This window comes from Mustela putorius, unplaced genomic scaffold (genome assembly GCF_011764305.1).
Source record: "Mustela putorius furo isolate JIRA1106 unplaced genomic scaffold, ASM1176430v1.1 tig00000253_pilon_pilon_pilon, whole genome shotgun sequence".
Taxonomy (NCBI): Eukaryota; Metazoa; Chordata; class Mammalia; order Carnivora; family Mustelidae; genus Mustela; species Mustela putorius.
In genome coordinates, this window is record NW_025421329.1 from 11,220,425 (window position 1) to 11,240,140 (window position 19,716).

At 47.3% G+C, this 19,716-nt stretch overlaps 1 protein-coding gene across 3 annotated transcripts in view; it reads left to right on the forward strand.

Moving 5' to 3' along the window:
* Positions 1-18,239, forward strand: part of SYNDIG1 (synapse differentiation inducing 1) — a 174,098-nt gene extending 155,859 nt beyond the window's left edge. For all 3 annotated transcript variants that reach the window (XM_004754088.3, XM_004754089.3, XM_004754087.3), the window contains exon 4: positions 17,050-18,239. In XM_004754088.3, coding sequence (XP_004754145.1) covers positions 17,050-17,208 — 159 coding nt within the window. In that variant the 3' untranslated portion in view covers positions 17,209-18,239. The remainder of the gene's footprint in view (positions 1-17,049) is intronic.
* The last annotated feature ends 1,477 nt before the right edge of the window (positions 18,240-19,716 follow it).

The following is a 19,716-nucleotide window of genomic DNA, read 5'->3' on the forward strand; positions in this document are numbered from 1 at the left end:
TAGCCACAGTCTTCTATCCCTGTCCCTCCCTTGGGCTGATCTGGAAGAGGCATGGGGAACATCTGAAGATGCACATCTCATGGTCTCCTGCCCACACTCCCTTCCCTCCTCTTCAGGCAGACCTTTAGTACCTTTCATCCTTAAGGGACTCACCAGACCTACACGTGCTGGGCCTCTCTGCCTCTCCATTCTGTTCTCTCCTTACAGGCCCTTTCTCTTGTGTGTCACCCTCAGCCAGAAGTACCCCTTTCCCCTGCCTATTCAAAGGACAGGACATCTCCAAGGTCAACCCCTGAGTCCCCAGGGAAGGCTTCCCTGGCCCTCAGGGCAGGTCATTCTCCTCTGTACCATGCTTTCATGGAACCATTTCAACATTAATGTTCAGCTCCCCATCCTTTTATCTTCAACACAGCACAACATGCAACAGCACCTTGCGTAAGGATGATGCTAAAAAAGTATTTCTTTAATGAATAAAGGATTTTAGGAAGGATTTTGCAGCTAAATCCCAAATGCTTGAGTGAAGCAGTACCTTTTCCATCATGAATTCAAACACCATGCTTACTTGTGAATGCAGCAATGATGTGTCCTGCGGGATGCCCCCACTCCCACTCTAAGCTATATCACAGTGTTTGCTGCTGAGGTTGTGTCTGGCTCTGGCGGCTGGGCCTTCATGTTGCTGCACTTGGCTGGCTCCCTGGTTTCTAACATTCAGTCAGTCCTCTTAAGAAGGCTTTCTTAGCAAGGAGCTGGATTTGAACTTGCTAAAACAGTTTCACGTCTCCTGCCAGTGAGTAGCTCATGCTGGTCCCTGTTTGGGGCTCACTTCTGGCTGGCTGGCCTCTTTCCGGGGAACCTCGCTGCCTTCTGCTTGGCTGCAAGGCCTGCCAGCTGGGATTGTGTATGTTCCAATGTTATTTCCTAGGGATCTGCAATTTGTTTTATTTTTCTGCTGTAAGAATTCCTCACCTAAGGCAACCCCAAATGTGTGATGACAGTGGGAAAGGGGAAGTCAAGTCTCAAAACTTATTTTTGAGTCAAGTGGAATGAAGGTGAGGTGGTCATGGCAGGCATCCCTGGGACGTGACACGAGGGCATACCCCAAGGGACAATAGTTGTAAATCATACAGAAACCTCAACAAACCACCTCTGCTGAAAGGAAAAGTGTCCACTTCAAAATAAAGGCTTCAGTTCAGTTGACTTTGCATCTTTTCCCCCAGAACATGCCTGTGAACTGGACTGCTGAAGACTGTTTGTGTCCCCAAGTCTACATGTGGAAGCCCTGACCCCCAGTGCAATGGCATTTGGAGGTGGAGCCTTCCAGAGGTACTGGATTAGGATGAGGCCATGGGGTTGGAGCCCATAATGGAATTAGTGCCATCCTAAGGGAATAAAAGGACCAGAGTGCTCTCCCTCCTCCATGTAAGGACATGGCAAGAAGGCAGCCATCTATAAACCAGGAAGAGAGTCCTCACCAGAACCCTGATCTTAGGCTTCCAGCCTCCAGAACTGTGAGAAAGAGCTGCCTGGGATCTATGGTAATGTGTTACAAAAACCCAAGCTAAGATACAAACTTTATAATCCCTCCCCAGCCTCCCACAGTCCTCCCTTGCATGTACCTAATTATGAATATAAAACACTCATTTCCCAAGTTTAGTTTTGTTTTTGCTTTTTAAATCCCAAATGAAAAGGGGAATTTCCATTTGGAAACCAGTTTCCAGCTGGACAAGCTGTCATAACTGGGATTATTTTCTGAAAGGTGTCCATACATCTCCTGCTCTCTGGGTCCTTGAGAGCTGTCATTTAAGAAGTATCCTGATTTTTCAACCTGAAGGAAAAAGTGCCTGTTCTTTTCCACAGATGCTTGTTGGGTCACATCCCCTGTGCCACATTTTAGGAAACATTTGGTTCAAAGAGGATGTTGCCATAATGCAGCTTTTCCTTTCCCTATTTTGAGAATGTTTGCCTCTGAGGCATGATTTGATGTGATATGAATGCAGAGCAGGCAGAGTCCCCTTTATTCCACTGCATCGCCCTGTCAGCTCAGAAGCATGGATTTCAAGCTATGGAAAAAACACTGTAATTCACTCTACCCACGTGTGCACAAACTCCTCACTCTCGTTCTCCAGGCTCCCTGATTGGGAGCAGAGTGCAAAATCACAAATATGATTTCTTTGTTAGACCTTCTAATGAAGTGCCGGATGTCAGATGCGAGTTAATGAGAATCTGCTTGGTTGGAATGAATTCAAAAGCAAAGACAGGAAATATGCTTTTATTGGATTTAAAAGAATAAGGGAAGTTTTTAAAGTCCCGTAATGCCAGTAATTTTAAAGCACCCTTGTATGCAGGCAGTGCAGCTCAGTGGGGAACTGGGGTGTATACACGGTCCCTTATCTGTCCACAGGACCTCCCAGCAACAGAGGAAACATATGGGTTCCTCAGAATGGTATTTGAACATGAATTTGGGGGCTTAAAAATGAGATGCTGGGTTTCAACGGGCAAATCTCTACTCTGATACCGAATTTGACTGGAAAAGAGCCCACATGTGGGCAGGAGAACTTCCTGAAGTCTAAGCAGATGGAAACAGCTCTGTGTACAGCAAGGTTATATGCTAAGATCCATCCTGAGGTAATCTTCAAGTTTGTCCTGGTGAGAGAGGGTGCCTTGACTCCTGCCAGCCACTGTTGGAGAAAGAACCCTGTCCTTTGCAGCTGGCCAGCACCAGATGTTCTCACTACAGCCCATTGGATTAGAGAGGAGGGACCCAGGGTATGAATATTTTGGTTCCTAAGACTGAGATGGTATCACTTGAGGATTTGCTGAGAATTATCAGCCTAGTAAATACAAGATAAATTCAGTGATAGCAATATATACTGGTGGCATGAGGTTCTCTCTCCCCTGGCCCCACCTTTCTCAGCCTAGGTATAGACCAGCAGCTCATAGGTCAAAGGGGCAGCAGGACCATCTGTTAGTGCAGACATTTGATTTTCCAGAGAACCTGCTCAAGGCTGAGGCTCACCTCACATAATGGGGAGGTCTTTCTCCCTCCTACTTCTTTTCCTGCCTATTCCCTCATCCTCTCCACCTCCTTTCTCTGGAGCCCTGTGCTGGTTTCCCTCACCGGGCTGCTTCAGTGGGAGCTGCAGCCACAGGAACAGACGGTGCCTATTCAGCCATCAACATCCTGACTGGCAGCGTGGGAAAGATGGCTCGTGGTTGAAAAACCAGCTATTTGGTGTGCTCATCTGTGTTTTGGGTAAATGGACTGACGTTCCTATTCAGACGATCCACATCCAACAGAGTGCAGATCCTTTCAGTTGAAACAATAATGATAACTATAATGAGCAAGGGTGCTCAAAGATGGTTTTGCTTCCTTGTTCTAACAGGAGGTTTAGTCCACCTGCCAGGAGAGAACCACGCTGACACAGCATCATCATCTGACTACAGTGATCCCAGGGGGTGTGGTTGAGGACTTTAATTTCTCTTTCATTTCCTTTTCAAAGTATTTTTGAGCCTTTTGGGGAGGCAGCACAGCTTAATGCAAGAGCATTCCTCTAGAGTCAGACCTGCAGGTTTCAAATCCATCACTTCAAGAGTAGTGTGGCTTTGAACAAGATTCTGTCCCTCCCTGAGGTTCAGCTTCCTCCTCTGTAACTGAGGATAATCAGTCATTATGTCATGACATCTTGGTACTAAGACCCAGTACCTAGGACAGAGTAGTGAATGTTCTGGTGATCTCTTGCTCTGTAGCTAAGTACTGAGTGGCTTGAGACAATAAGTACTGGGTGCGCGCGCGCGTGTGTGTGTGTGTGTGTGTGTGTACACAATTACAATATACATATTATAATATATATACATTTCTAGGTCTGTTGCTGAGAAAGCCCAGAATCAATGAGAACTCTAGAGTGACAAACAGCACCCAGATCTTGTTTTCTTTTTTTAAATTTTTTTATTTTTTATAAACATATAATATATTTTTATCCCCCGGGGTACAGGTCTGTGAATCGCCAGGTTTACACACTTCACAGCACTCACCATAGCACATACCCTCCCCAATGTCCATAACCCCACCCCTCTTCTCCCAACCCCCCTCCCCCCAGCAACCCTCAGTTTGTTTTGTGAGATTAAGAGTCACTTATGGTTTGTCTCGCTCCCAATCCCATCTTGTTTCATTTATTCTTCTCCTACCCACTTAACCCCCCCATGTTGCATCTCCACTTCCTCATATCAGGGAGATCATATGATAGTTGTCTTTCTCCGCTTAACTTATTTCTCTAAGCATGATACCCTCAAGTTCCATCCACGTCATTGCAAATGGCAAGATTTCATTTCTTTTGATGGCTGCATAGTATTCCACTGTGTATATATACCACGTCTTCTTTATCCATTCATCAGTTGATGGACATCTAGGTTCTTTTCATAGTTTGGCTATTGTAGACATTGCTGCTATAAACATTTGGGTGCACGTGCACCTTCAGATCACTACGTTTGTATCATTAGGGTAAATACCCAATAGTGCAATTACTGGGTCATAGGGTAGTTCTATTTTCAACATTTTGAGGAACCTCCATGCTGTTTTCCAGAGTGGCTGCACCAGCTTGCATTCCCACCAACAATGTAGGAGGGTTCCCCTTTCTCTGCATCCTCGCCAGCATCTGTCATTTCCTGACTTGTTAATTTTAGCCATTCTGACTGGTGTGAGGTGATATCTCATTGTGGTTTTGATTTGTATTTCCCTGATGCTGAGTGATATGGATCACTTTTTCATGTGTCTGTTGGCCATCTGGATGTCTTCTTTGCAGAAATGTCTGTTCATGTCCTCTGCCCCTTTCTTGATTGGATTATTTGTTCTTTGGGTGTTGAGTTTGCTAAGTTCTTTATAGATTTTGGACCTTTATCTGATATGTCATTTGCAAATATTTTCTCCCATTCTGTCAGGTGTCTTTTGGTTTTGTTAACTGTTTCCTTTGCTGTGCAAAAGTTTTGATCTTGATAAAATCCCAATAGTTCATTTTTGCCCTTGCTTCCCTTGCCTTTGGCGATGTTCCTAGGAAGATGTTGCTGCGGCTGAGGTTGAAGAGGTTGCTGCCTGTGTTCTCCTCAAGGATTTTGATGGATTCCTTTCTCCCATTGAGGTCCTTCATCCATTTTGAGTCTATTTTCGGGTGTGGTGTAAGGAAATGGTCCAATTTCATTTTTCCAGATCTTGTTTTCTAACACAATCTTCCAATAAAAGAGATCAGAGCTCCATGATAAAATGGCTGATTGTAGGATTTAGACAGAAAATATACAAGATGAACCTGGAACAGCATCCTATAGTACAAAAAGGAGAAAGTGCCCTAAAGCAAAAGGTTGGGAGCATGTCAAGGGGACAAATGAATCAGCCTAAAGGAGTTTTCAGTGGTCAAATTGACAAAACAAATAATGTAGTATTGAATTATAAACCAAAGTATAATGTAAATATCCAAGGGTCCATACTATGTAAATAAATGACTGGATGAATCAATTCCTGGGAGAGAACATAACCATCTCCCATACAGATGAATTACAAATAATTTATGTAGGGACTCTACCCGAAGGAAGTAAAACACATGCCCCATATCATAAGTGTGAGCAGGAAGGAGTATGCCTGTGCAGTGGAAAAACCTGACAAATATTATCTCTGCTAGGCAATTAAGGTCAGCAACCTCAGTGATAAACCCTGTTGATAGGATGTAACCTTGACATGAAGTCATTAGAAGGGCACTTTACCTCTGTGGTCTTCATCCCCCAAATCCTCTAGATAGCTCCCAGTAGAGGGGCATCCTACAATATATTTAACCAGTGTTCCTCAACACTGTCAAGTTCATCCAAAACAAGGAAAGTCCTGAAAGCTGTCACAGCCAAAAAGAACCTAAGGAGACCTGGCATCTGAATGCAATGTGGTATATTGGTTGGGGCACTGGACGGAAGGTGGACAGTAAGTTTTAAAAAATGGAATTTAGTTTATTTCATCCATATCCTGACTAATAATAGAATTTCCCATGATCTTGTGATCACTGTCATTCCCTAAAAACCTACATTCTGAGCACCTGTGGCCCCAGAAGAAGCAGGAGGTGCTGGGATACTGAGTAGGAATGTAGAGGGGTGGCCTGGGCAGGAAGGTGGTGGTGAGAGACACCAGGAAGCAGAGAAGAGGAGAAGGCCTCCCCTTGCCCTCCACAGAGGCTCCCATTTTGCCTGGCTTTTACTCAGGTTCTCTGGCCTTTCACTGGAGGAGTCCCAGTCTTCCAGCCCTCCTCTTACAGGCAAACAGAACAAGTATGTGGGGGAGCCATGGCAAACTTCTCTCACGATGTGACCAGAGGCCAGCCTGTCAGGGAGAAAGTGTCAACTGACCAGAGGCCACATGATGGAAGGCCCTGGGGAAGGACTCTCAGGAGCTGGGAGCTCTCCAGTGTTTGGCAGCTTCTCTAATCCGCATGGAGAATGCGAGATGACAGTAGTTCATGCTGTTGATGTGTGTGATTGCAATTTTGTTCTCTATGAAATGAGATCCACAAAAGAAATCACTTTGATGATAGGGGCCCTGGGATGTCCCTGGAGGACGACTGGACCCGAGGGCAATGGCCCAGACCAAGGGCAGGAAGAGTGGCTCTGTGAAGGCCCATGCTTAGCGCCCGCACCCAGGTGACCAAGGTTTGAGTCAGGTTTTACCCTTACACAGTTGTACACTTGTTTCATATCCACTGTCCTTTCTGGTGTTTGGACCAACTAGCAACAGAAGATCCATTGTTCTAAATGGCTTTAAAAAGAACAGTTGCCTAAAAGGGGGAAATCATAAAGTGTATGTGGAGCTAAATACATGAGAGGAAAAAACAAGCATGTTGAGGATTGGTGTGACATGCCTGCCTCTGGGAGGCTTTCCATCCTTGTGGCGTAGGTCCAAATTATCCTGCTGCTCTCATTCAGAACGTTACACAAGTCTGTCTTTTCTTCAAGTACATCTCTGAGTACCCTGTCAGTGTATAGCGAATGGTAAGAGTAATAAATAATGGAAATAACCTTTGCAATAATGCAAAGAAACGTAATCCAGTCAGACAGATATTGGTAGTAGAGGAAAAATGAGCCATAAAGTACCCAAAGTGCTGTAAATTTCCAGAGAGATGGTTCTGGAGACAGCAGGTGTCTTTGGGAGCCCATCACAAATCTTAGAGACTGGTGTCAGGTGCTGGCATTTTCTGCTCAGGCCCTTCCAGCCATGCCTGGACCTTGCTCCTCAATAGGAATGAACGTGTCCATGGGTGACACAAAATGTGGAAACATCTGACCCTATTCAACCTTACCCTCAAAATAAGTGTAAGAGAAACAAAGCAGCAAGTGTTTCTTAGAGAAAATTATGATTTTACTAGAACCTCAAATACTTCCAGCCAAAGGAAGTGAAGATATTGACAAAGCTTATAAGAAACTTAGCCCAGAGCTAAGAGAAAAGCTGGCCCAAGGTTCCTGGCCCATCTGTGAAGGACCATAACCTAGATCCTTTGGGACATTCCAGATCATCTCAAGAAGTGGAGATGGTAGCCTGGTGGGGGCCAGTGCACGTCCCCATGAGAGATTTCACAGTCACATGAAGCAGATGTTCTCATGGCCACCATGCTGGACAGCACAGACATAAAACACTTCCATTCTCACAGAAAGCTCTCCTGCAAGGCACACACCTACAAAGTCCCTCTCTGACCCAGCCTCTGACCCTGTTCTCTTCCCCCTCCTCTCCTGGATCGCCTGATGGGCAGCACACCCCTCACCCTCTGTGCTGTGCTGCAGAGCATTGCATCAAGCCCAAGCACCAAGAGCCTCGTCCTTCCTGGTGCTCAGCAGCAGAGTCAAGTGGATTTTACCTCGTGGTTATAAATATTTACTTGGTGGATATCCCTGGTTTATATCTTCCTTATCAGCTTGTAGACTGTGTATAAGGTCAGTGATTGTCAGCCATGGGGTTGTCTCCAGGGAGTTCCTGTACAAGGTGGAAATGTTTCTGACCAAAGCATGTTTGCACTCAGAAACAGTGGGAGAAAATGCTGTGCTGCCCTTTGTTCTTTTTTCATTGAGCAAATGTGTGCTGAGCCTGGCCAGGCTCTTGAAACGTGAAGCCGTAGGGCTCCAGGATGGTAAGCACCAGAGCTCTAGGAGCCCCTCTCTCAGCAGGGACATGTAGGGCTCCCATGAGGATATAGTAGGTGAGTTAAGGGTTTAAAAGGCCACTGCAAATACAGAGGCCAGTGAACAGTGTGAAGAGAGAAGCCAGAGCACACCTTCACTTGATTTGCATCTGTGTTTATAGAGAAACAAGCATCTCCTTTCCTTCTCCCTTACTTCCATTCTTTGGTTTTGATATCAAGATTTTACTAATTTTATAAAATGAGTTTCTCTATTCTTTATGAATAGTTCTTATCTGGTCATTTAATTTTTCATAGAATCATTTCTTAAAGTGTCTTGGGGTGAAAGAGTAGATTTTTTAAAAACCATGCTTTCTTCCAGTGGCTGACCCTCCCCAAAGATATCCAGTAACCTGACTTCTACGCTAACCGCACAGAATATTTTGCACTTTATGTAAAGACAATCCTTTGTCTAGTTTCTTCTGTTCCCCATTATGTTTCTGAGATTTACTTCTTTACCACTACTGTGTACCATTATTATTTATTCCTTTTAATTGCTGTTGGACATTTGGCTGGCTTCCAGTTTGGAGCTATTATGATGGTTATTGTTATAAACATTTTTGTAGATGTCCTTGGGTGAACATATAAACAATATCTCTTAAGTATTTACCAAGAGGAGATTTGTTGTTGGATCATACGCCCATATGTTCAGCTGTAAGAAGTACTGATCCTTTTCCCAAATAGTGTTAAGCATTTACACTCCTTCCAGGGTGATATGAGAATTTGGTTTTTCCACATTCTCACCAAAACTTGCTATTGCGTCTCTTTTCCATTTGAGCCTGTGGGTTAGTGTACAGCACTGTTCTTTCAAGCTACACTCTGCAGGAACATGCCTGCACGCTCAGGAAGGAGAGGTACAATTTCTACCCCCTACCCCTTCCTCTAGCTTGCCAGCCATGGTGTCTGCGTCTTTGGAGTGAGGTGTCGTGAGCATGGCCAGATAGGGAATAGAGCAGCTTACCTAGTTCAGCCTGGCATGCCAGGCCTCATGCCCTCTGGGCCTGGAGGATGTATACGGCTTTCTTTCCCATCTGTGCATTTTGGTAGGTTCTTAGCAGACCCCAAACACATTCTGCATCCTCAAACTACAGTTGGCTTGAGACAAACCATACGGTTTCCATCAGCATTTTCTGTGGAGATCTGCTTTCCCCTCAGCTGGTCTCTGTTGGACAGGATCTAAGACAGACCCTGTGGCAGACCACCATATCTTCTCCTTGATGAGAGGACCTGTCTTGTCCCCACAGAGAAGCACTTCTTTCAGCTCTGACCTTGAAGCCACTGGATCTGCTCTCCCAAAGTGAAAGGCAAACACCTACCCTCCTACTGGAGTGAACCTGGGTCTCACAGCATGCTATAATATCCCTTCAGATTCTCTCTGCTGCCTCCAAACACCCAACCCCTTTGTCCTCTTCATGGAAGCACAGACATCTGATCTGGTTCTGCTCTCCTATTTGGAAAATCGGCAATGGCTGATGAGCAGCTGTATCGCTGGGCCATGTTGAGCCTCAGACAGAACTTCTAGCTGTTGTGAGTGAGCAGAAGAAGGAAGGCAGGGCAAAGTGAACAAAGATGGTCCTGGGCTTTAGCATGCCAACGAATGCCAAGATAAATCTCAGGTAAACCCAGAGCTGAGTGGGCAGCAAGAAGGGGAGCCATATTAGGAAGTGGGGAGAACTGGATAACTTGGGTGATAGCTGTAGCCCTGGCTATAGCAGGACCTGGACACACAAGAAGTATCAGAGGAAAGCAGGGTCCCCAATCTGGTTGGAGACCACTAGGAGAAGACAGTTTCTGCAGATAAAGCCCCTAAAAGTCACCACTCAACAGATTCTGTCACCAATGGAGAAAGGTGTGGGGAGATAAATAAGCATAAGCATTAAAAAGTGCCCCCCCAAAATATAAATTTGTCTATAGTCCTCTGCAAGCTGGCCATTCTCATGAAAACATGAGCAAAATGAGCTTTAACTGAGTATAAGAGGTTTCCTGCCTTGTGATACATGGCATGTTCCCCTGACACGGAGTCTTGACTCTGTGCCTGCCCCAGCCTCAGGAGGTGTGACCCCCGTGGTACAGCTGACTGACCTCACGCTTAGCCCAAACATGTTTGTCCTGGTTATGAATTCTTTGTTGATATTATTTTTATTTCCTCAGTGTAAATCTCTTCACTCAAGGGAGAGGAAAGGAAGCCAGTGTTTTTCATGACTTTTAGCACTAACATTTTCCTTTTGCTCTTTAAAAGTCAGATTTTCTATATATCTTCTATATATCTTCACAACCAGATAAGTGAGGGTAATCATGTAACTAAAGAACCAGAGCACACATTTAATGTCTCAGTGTGAAATGTTCCAGCAGCAGGGTGTTAAAGGGCTAAATGCCTCCAGGTATGGGTTTGGAGGACATTTCTCTAATTGGGGCTGTGACTGAGCCCTGCCTCCAGAGTGCACAATGGGGCCTGAGGGCTTCTTGCCTTCTGATGCTCCCCCCACCCCTGTGACTTTTGCTCTCAGCCTCCTTCCAAAGGGTGCAAGTCTGGGTCCCACAGAAGGTACAGCTGGCTGCTGCTCAGGACCTCGCTGTTTTCTAAGCAAAAAGTCCCAAAAAGAAAGTAACAAACTTCACTCATGACCTTTTGGCAGGGAAGGAAAATCCAGTCCCAAGAGATAAGGTTCCCAGCCCAAAGTGGGAACAGGTGGGATTTCCTTTCCTCTGCAGGGGCCTGAATGGGAAGGACTCTTTGCAGACTAGACCAGAGGGGTCAGCTCACAGTGTCACATGTCCTTCTGCCCAGTGTGGTGACCCTCACAGTTTGGCCTTCAGGGGTGACAGAGGTGGCACTGAGAGAGAGCTGCCTGTAGGCAACTGCCCTTGAAACATGACTTCCATGGGGAGGAACACCTCTTAGCCTAGTCCGGGGAGCCAAAATGGTCACTGCCTGGATGATTTGGCACCGATTTGATCCTACTCTGGCTGGAGGATACCTGGACTATGACATCATGTGTGCGTCCTGTGGCTTCATGGGAGGTTACATTCACTGTGCAAGAAGAAGCCAGCCTGAGCCATGAGAGCGCGTCTGTGAAGGGGCCCACAGAGCAGATCTTGAGATGCCCCAAGAATAGGCCTCTGTCTTAGGAGGGGACTCTGGACAGACTAGAGGTGAACAGGGCCATGAGGAAGGAGCCCAGAAGGTTCCAGCAGGAGGACACTGTGAGCAAGTGAAACCTACCTCACCTCCAGCCCAGGGGCCCACCTCAGCCCACAACACAGTAAGGACATTGAGAAGACACAGCCCAGACCCCCCTGAGGTCAGGTCAGAGCTGGCCCCCGAGCAGTTCTCAAATTCCTGACCCTCAGAAACTGATACGGATGTCAGTGCTTCCTCTTGTCTGAAGCCACCAAGCTGGGGATGATGTGTTTCTCTACAATGGATGAGCACAGCCATCAGGAGAGAGCAGGCTGTGTTGTGTGTCTGGACAGCGGCAAGAGTCTCACTGGTGACAAAGAGCCTGCAGGCCAGGTCCTCACAGAGGCTGCTCCAGGCCCACAGCCGGGTCCTGGCAGATGCAAATGTTCTATCACCCCCGTACCATAGCTGGTTCATTCAGGAAGTAGATGGCTCACCCCAGCTAGATCATCTGAGAAGGGTCGATTTGCAGAGGGGGTTGGCCTGGGACACTGCAGTGACTGAGGCAGGTGCATCAGAGCATGCTTGGTGGCCCATGTGGAGGCCTGGAGAGGCCTGGAGAGAGCAGGATGGAGGGTTACAACTTACAGGACTCATCCTTGCTGGGACCCTCACAAATTGAGGGTTGAGCCCTTCCCTCCTCCAGTCTGATGGTGCTGCTGGGCAGCTCTTAGGGAGAAGCTGGGGACCAGAGAAGGAACCAAGTCAGTCTCCTGGCCACTGTGGGAAGGGCATAGGTCTGGAGGGCAAAGGGCAGGAGGCGGTATCGGAGCCCCCGCTGACCACACCTGCCTCATTCCCATGGGCCCACTGCACAGATGGGAACTCTGAGTCTCATGCTCCCTCTTTCCCCTTTAATGTCAGTGGAACATTTGGTTTGAAGTAGTCACACACAATCCCTCGGTGGGGAGGGCTCTGGTGGCAGGCCACCCCACTTTGGGAGGAGATAAGGCTGGGCAGGAACAGGTTTCAGGGTCAGAAGACCACACAAGCCATGCTGCAGGGTGCAGGGACCACAGCAGGTGTGCTGTGGAAGGGTCTGTCGTGGGCAGCATTTAGAGAGAGTGGGAGAGGTGCCAGCAAATCAGGAGGCAGGGGCCCAAGACCACTCAAATAAGCCATGTGGATGTCTGAGAACAAGTAGGATGGGGCGGAAGACTTCCGTTTCTTTTAGCACATGTCACTTTCCACAGAGGAAGGCATTTCCCCAGGACAGACTCGGATTAAGGATGGGGGCCTCACCTGCAAGGCACACTGGCCCTGCCAACACAGGGCTGAGCCCGTTGTTACCGCTAGAAAGGAGGCAATCAGGAGGTGAAATACCAGCAAATTATAAACTCCTGGGACCATAAACTAGTCAAGAGGGAATGAGGTTTGGAAATGACACCCCACAAGCTAAAAACAAAGCTATGAATACCCCGGATGTGGACAGCTTCCCTTCCTGCAAATGTCCACATTGCAGGAATCAATACAGCACCTTGCACACCAATTGGACAGGCCACAAGGGCACATAGCTGTCACAACCAAACGTGTGGGTGGACCTCAGGCTGGAGATACTCTCCAGGAGGCTGAGTTCTCCCCCTGAGCTCCAACTCACCCAGCTTCGTTTGCTCTATCATGGGGAGGCTGACATGAAAAGATGCTTCTGTCAGAAAATGTGGGTCACCAGGATGCTCTCCATGACAGATCCAGGGCTGCCTTTCTGTGATGCAGGAAGTCTCATCCCAGTTTGCCTGGACTGGCCCTATTCCAACATTGAAGTTCCTAAGTCCTGCAAATCCCCCCAGTCTTGAGCAAGCCAGGACAGGTGGCAACCGTGGTCTTGACCTTGCCTGCATGTGGGAATCACCTGAGAAAATGAAAGACACAGAAGCCAGGTCCCAGCCTGGAGCTTCTGACTTCCCTGGCTGGTGTGCTACCAGGAAATCAGGAGTCCTCAAAACTCCCTGGCAACTGGAATGTGCACCAGATTCGAGAACTCCTGCTGCAGAGACATCTGACGGGGTGCAGTTTGTGCCAACGAGACCCACAGGCCGTTCTGAGTATGGGCTCTCAGCGTGCCTGCAGCATAATCACTTACAAACCATGGGCTTCAGGCACAGATTAGGTTGTAGACAATGTAAGATTCCCAATTAGGACAAGCAAACAACATCTGCTCATTCCAGCCAAGAGGCACCTGTGACGTCCTCTTGTCCCTATCAGGAGACACCATGTTGGTTCTGTTCCTTGGTACCTCCTCTTGGTACTGCCCCCCACTCAACCCCAGTGAAGCAGTCAGAGCAGCTGGGAAAGGTGCTGCTTTGAGAATTCAGGGAGCATGGCTGAGCCTCATCTCATTAAAATTCACATGCACACACAGTCTTGCTTTCAGCATCACGGCTTCAAAGCCCCCGGACCCAGGACAAGAATCTCTGCCCTCATGCCTAGCAAGAAGACCTTGGAGACTTAGCCCCAAAGTTTTCAGAATAGAAATATTTCTCTGTGGTTGCACCCTCTCAGATAGATATGCAACCTGCTTTATAGCCATAGGATCTACTGTCTGAAACAAAGGATGCCTCAGACACCACCTTTTTTAGGTCAGGATGCCTAATCTGTGGAGTGCAAATGACATACCTACCTCGCAGGAGCTTCTGCGAAAAGCAGACACTGAGAGGCATTGTTGAAAGCAGCCTGCTTGTCAATGAGGCTCTCTCTGTTTACTGGTTTTGATACATCTCAGCTGATAACACCTTCAACACAACACTCTTCCCATTGGAACAGTTGCCCTATAACCAAACAGATCACAAATGGGATTCTCCCAGCCTTGGCTATGAGAATCAACTGTGGAGCCTGATTCCCCAGCAGACACTCCTTGCTCCTGGAGATGAAAGCGCTGATACTGTGAGTTCAGAACCCAGCAGAGGGGAGCTCTATGGAGTTGGGCCAGAGCTTGGGTCAAACCTGCCCCACGCCACTACCCTCCTTGTAGAGGCCACCAGGATGCACCTGGGGCCCGTACCACCTGGAAGAGTTTGAAGGGAGCTGATCTCGCACAGCCCATTCACCTGGTCATTGCTCAGCGAGTTCCTACCATTCCTTCAGGCTCCAGGCAGACCTCATGGACATAGCAGACATGGACCTACCTCTGGAGATTATGGCTGAGCCAGAAAGGCAACTACTAACATAGTTACTGAAACATGTGAGCTCTGATGAGATAGGCAGTTGGGACCAAGGCACTCCAGGCAGGGCCTGTGTTGAGGGTGATGGAGTTCCCAGCGTGCCCTACCTTTCTCTCTAAACTGTGTCCTCTCCTTGGGGACTCAGGGTGATGATCATGAGACAGAGCAGCAAAGGCCCATTCTAATGGAGAGTGACTGCCTGGCTAAGGAAGGACAGTTCCATTGTGATGTTATGGGACGCTGGAGTGTTTGAGAGTACTGCATTAGATAAAATGAAATGCAGCTCATTAAGGCTTAATTAATTAATTAGTTTTGTCCTAGGAGGCTTCCCGTTCTGCATTCCCTTAGCTCTGCTTCATGAAGAACTGTCAGCAGTGAGCTCCCAAGCTCCCTTCCAAGCCAGAAAATGAGGGGAGGAGGGCAAAAACTGAGCTCCACAATCCAGCAGAGAGGGGAAGAGGAAGAGAGGCCACCAAGCAGACCAGGGTCCCTCCTCAGCCTGAGACAGAGCTCCACATCTCATCAATCAGGGTCAGGACTATGGAGGGTGGAAATCCATTTCATAAGTTACCTCTGAGTCTCACTCTTTGTGGTCTGTGGCAGATGCAACAGCATATTTAAGTTTGAGTAAATAACATACCCACTCCCCTACCAGCCTACACAATGCAGAAATACCCCTGATGACACGCAGAGATGGGAGCCAGTGAAAATCTGGCTTTCTGGAGATCGGCCAGAGAATGACCTAGGCCATCTACTTGGGGAGTAGGCTCTGCCTGTACCCTGACCACAAAGAATCTCCAGCCAGATTGGGGTTAGTTCTCCTCAGCATTACTTGCCCCTCCCAAGGGTCATAGCCTCCACCCACATCAGCCAAATTCACCATTTTCCTCAGCAAGTCCCTGAGGGTGGTTCCAGCTAAAGCACATGATGGTCCCCACACTCTTGTGTCATCCTTCTAGTCTCACGTGTAGAGGGGGACAGCAAAGGAAGGAATTGAGGATGGATACATAGGATCTGCTACAAAATACCCAGCCAGATACAACATCCAAAATCTCCATGTTCCCATCCACCTATGACTCCAGGAAACATGAATATCACCAAAGCAACACTTCACTAGGCAACTGAGTGAAGAGAAATATGGGTATTATCTTATATCAAATATTTTATTGATGGATGAATTCTACCAACACCAGCTATGGTGAGGAAGGATAGTAGTCAGAAATGCATGATTCCATGGCTGCCAGCTGAAGACTGAAGTGTTAAGCATACTGTAATCAGTTTAATGATCTTATGACATTGTTTCCTCTCTGGGAAATGAGAACTATCATTTCTTTCCCCACACCACTACTAGTTTGTAAAGATTAAATCAGGTAAATGTGAACATATTTTTAAAAATTCAGTGCTATTGCAGCCACTTTGGAGAACAATGTGGAGATTCCTCAAGAAATTAAAAATAGAGCTTCCCTATGACCCCGCAATTGCACTCCTGGGTATTTACCCCCAAAGATACAGATGTCGTGAGAAGAAAGGCCATCTGTACCCCAATGTTTATAGCAGCAATGGTCGCCAAACTGTGGAAAGAACCAAGATGTCCTTCAACGGACGAATGGATAAGGAAGATGTGGTCCATATGCACTATGGAGTATTATGCCTCCATCAGAAAGGATGAATACCCAACTTTTGTATCAACATGGACGGGACTGGAAGAGATTATGCTGAGTGAAATAAGTCAAGCAGAGAGAGTCAATTATAATATGGTTTCACTTATTTGTGGAGCATAACAAATATGGAGGACAAGGGGTGTTAGAGAGGAGAAGGGAGTTGGGGTAAATTGGAAGGGGAGGTGAATCATGAGAGACTATGGACTCCAAAAAACAATCTGAGGGTTTTGAAGGGGCGGGGGGTGGGAGGTTGGGGGAACCAGGTGGTGGGTATTGGAGAGGACACAGATTGCATAGAGCACTGGGTGTGGTGCAAAAACAATGAATACTGTTATGCTGAAAATAAATTAAAAAAAAAAAACCCAATGATTGAAACCAATATATGTTGGTACAAACTCCAGCTCTGTCACTTACTAATTAAATAATTTTGTGGTGTTAAAAAAAATTCAGTGTTATTCAAATGAAAGAAAGGATAGCCTTCTATAGAAATGAGGGTGCTGGGGGTGTCATATGTCTTCTCTCCCTCACATCCTGGTGCCGAAGGCCACAGGCCCCACACTGGTGGTGGAGTGCTGCCATCCATGGGCATTCCTAGGGGCTCTTTTCTTTCCTTTTTTTTTAAAGCTTTCACTGCCTTGCTGTCTGGGCAGGCAATAGCTGCTCTATTTCTTCCTTACCAGTTATGGAATGCCTCCACCATGCTGGAGCATGCCCAGTTACCTCTTAGTGAGTTCTCCCTGTCTGCAGTCACTAAGTTCAAGGTTGGAAGTGCGCCAGAGGTGAGCACTACACTCACAACGTTTGCTCCGCTTGCTCATTCTGATTTCCTTTTCTCCTCCCTCCTTTCTCTCCAACAGACGAACAAAGCCGTGGCCAAGGGGGACTTCCACCAGGCCAGCACCAGCTCCCGACGGGCCCTGTTCCTGGCTGTGCTGTCCATCACAATCGGAACCGGCATCTACGTGGGCGTGGCTGTGGCCCTCATCGCCTACCTCTCCAAGAACAACCACCTATGAGCTTCATCCAGGCGCACAGGGGAAGAACCGGGGCCAGTCGTACGCAGATGCAAAGAAGACAGGGCTGGCAAGGGGTGGACGCGCAGGTAGACACACCTGTGTGATGCTGTACACTCTCAGTTATTGCCGAACGGCTCCATAAAGCCCTGGGATTTTTCTACCCATGGATTTCTTTTGTTTTTACCCTTTAATATCATTTACTGTGTAGAGCACGAGGCAGATGGGCACTGCTGACCTTTCCAAAGGGAAGCTCCAGAGATCCTGATCCGCAAGGCCTTCTTGGATGGATTCTGGTGGATTCATGACAGTGTAGTTCTCTCTGCAGCCTGCCAGTGCCTGGAATGCCATAGCATTAGCAATACACAAACAGTACAAATGTGTTTATTTTTTATGGAATATGGTGCAATAGGCAGAGGGCAGGGGACACGCCACTTCTGTCTGTGGCCCTGCTTCACTCCACCGGCATTCCCCCATCCACGAACCTCCCTTGCAGGAAGAGAATGGGGCTGGCAGGAAGAGAACCAACACTTCCAGCAAAACTCCCAGCTATCACTGGACTTCAGATGGGTCCAGCCCTGAGAATGCAAAACCAGAATAGCATGGGGTCTATCCCCAGGCCTACTGGACACTCCCTCCATGCTGCCCCAGCCTAGGAACATCCAGCCTCTTTTGGAATGTGTCCAAACTCAGCAGCCACCACGCAGCAATATTCAGTCTTGGGCCTCGTTGATCTAGGGTGGGGGGCAGGTCGCAGACCCTCCAAAGACCCTTCCTGGAAGGACCAAGGTTTGCTCCAGGAACTGAAGGCAAAGCAGCTGTGGACACCGTCTCAGCATAAAGACGCCTGCGTTGACACTCGCCCTGGTGATAAACAGTGACACCAGTGATCTTTAAAAAGAAATGAACCTTCCCTGTCGACTAAATGAATAGCTATTTTCTTGTCATTTTTTTTAAGTGCAACTACTGCTTCATGCTGCTTAAGTTATCAGACGAATGCTGAGAAATAAGTAATCAGACATTTTAATACCATTTCACTGCTGTTTTACGAGTGTTCATTATTTAACAAAAAAATTATCTTTTAGCTTTCTTGGTTAAGACTTTTTGCTTTTTCCTGATGAATTTCCAGTCTTGGGTTTCATTTCTACTTTTCACTTGTCTAACTACAGAGCAACCTGGAACTCAGCTGATAAAAGAGTAGGAGGGTCTCCTTAGACAAGGGTCACAACACCCCTGGCTGCTTAAGTTAATATCCTTATCCTAATAATAATATTAGGGGACACAGAGGCCATCTCTCTAGGACAGTGGTTCCATCCATGCATGGCACTTAAACACTCCCTGCTACTTGGATCCCAGCTCCAGAAATCCTGATGTCCCTGACCAGGGCCACTGCCTGGTCATTCCCATATGCAGCACAAGTCAGGAGCCACCATCCTAGAAAAAAGAGTTTCAACATGTTTCATCTCCCTCACCTGCCTCCTTGCCCTTGACCTTAAATGCTTAATATTCTAAAAGTGTTTAGCACTGCCTTTCTGGGCTAAATCCAAGCTCCATCTAGCATTTCTCCCTAGTGGATGCTCCAGAAATATAATCAAAGGCCCTAATCCAAAGAAGAATATATGGAGGAAGCCCAAAGCTCCCTGTAAGAGTCAGGGTAACTTGGTGATGGAGTGCATGGATTGGGGTCAAGTCAGCTGTGTCATCCTTATGGGTGCACATCTCTGAACCTCATCTCTAGGAAAGGATAACAAATGTCCACTTCTGAGGACTACCGGTGACTTCATGTGCTGGTGATGGGGTCCCTGTGTTTGCTCTCAGTCTTCTGGACAACCCATCCCACGACTTGTGTGTCCCATCTTCTCAGCCCGATATCTCATCCTGACCAAACTTGTGTAAAATGGCCTATTTGTATTTGTCCTAAATTGGTCCATTTTAAGTTCAAGAGGCACCCAAAGTTCCATTTCTTTGGATTTGGTTAAGAAGTAGAATCCACCCCTTATGTCCTCCCAACCATCTCCACTACCATTGTCATGGCTGCTGTATCCCAGCCCCTTGATGCCCACATGCTCTGTCTCCTGCTGTACCACCTTCCCATCTTCTCTCAGCCCCCTGTCTTTCCACATGGAAATGCTTCATGCTAAAGGGAATTGGGCCTCCCTGTACTTTCTCAAGTTCTGTCCCGTCTTTCTCAAGAACCAGCACAAGACCGTATGGTGCAGGTGGCCCTGTGAGTTTCAGGTTGTTAGGGTCAAGGCCAAACCAGTCAGAGGACAACTTAAAGAAGCATGCGTGCCCTTGCAGCTTATAAGACAGGTGGACCCCTTGTGGCCCATTCCTACAACTGGCTTGGCCTTGGTGTCGTAGGAAGTGGTTGAATGCCATCCTCAGCAGAGCTATTACTGACTGATGCTTAGCACGGCCATCTTTGTGTGTCAGGGTTGTGTCTGCCTTTCTAGACTCACATTTCTCTAGTTAGTGCAGCCACCACAGATGGGGCACTGACCACTGCAG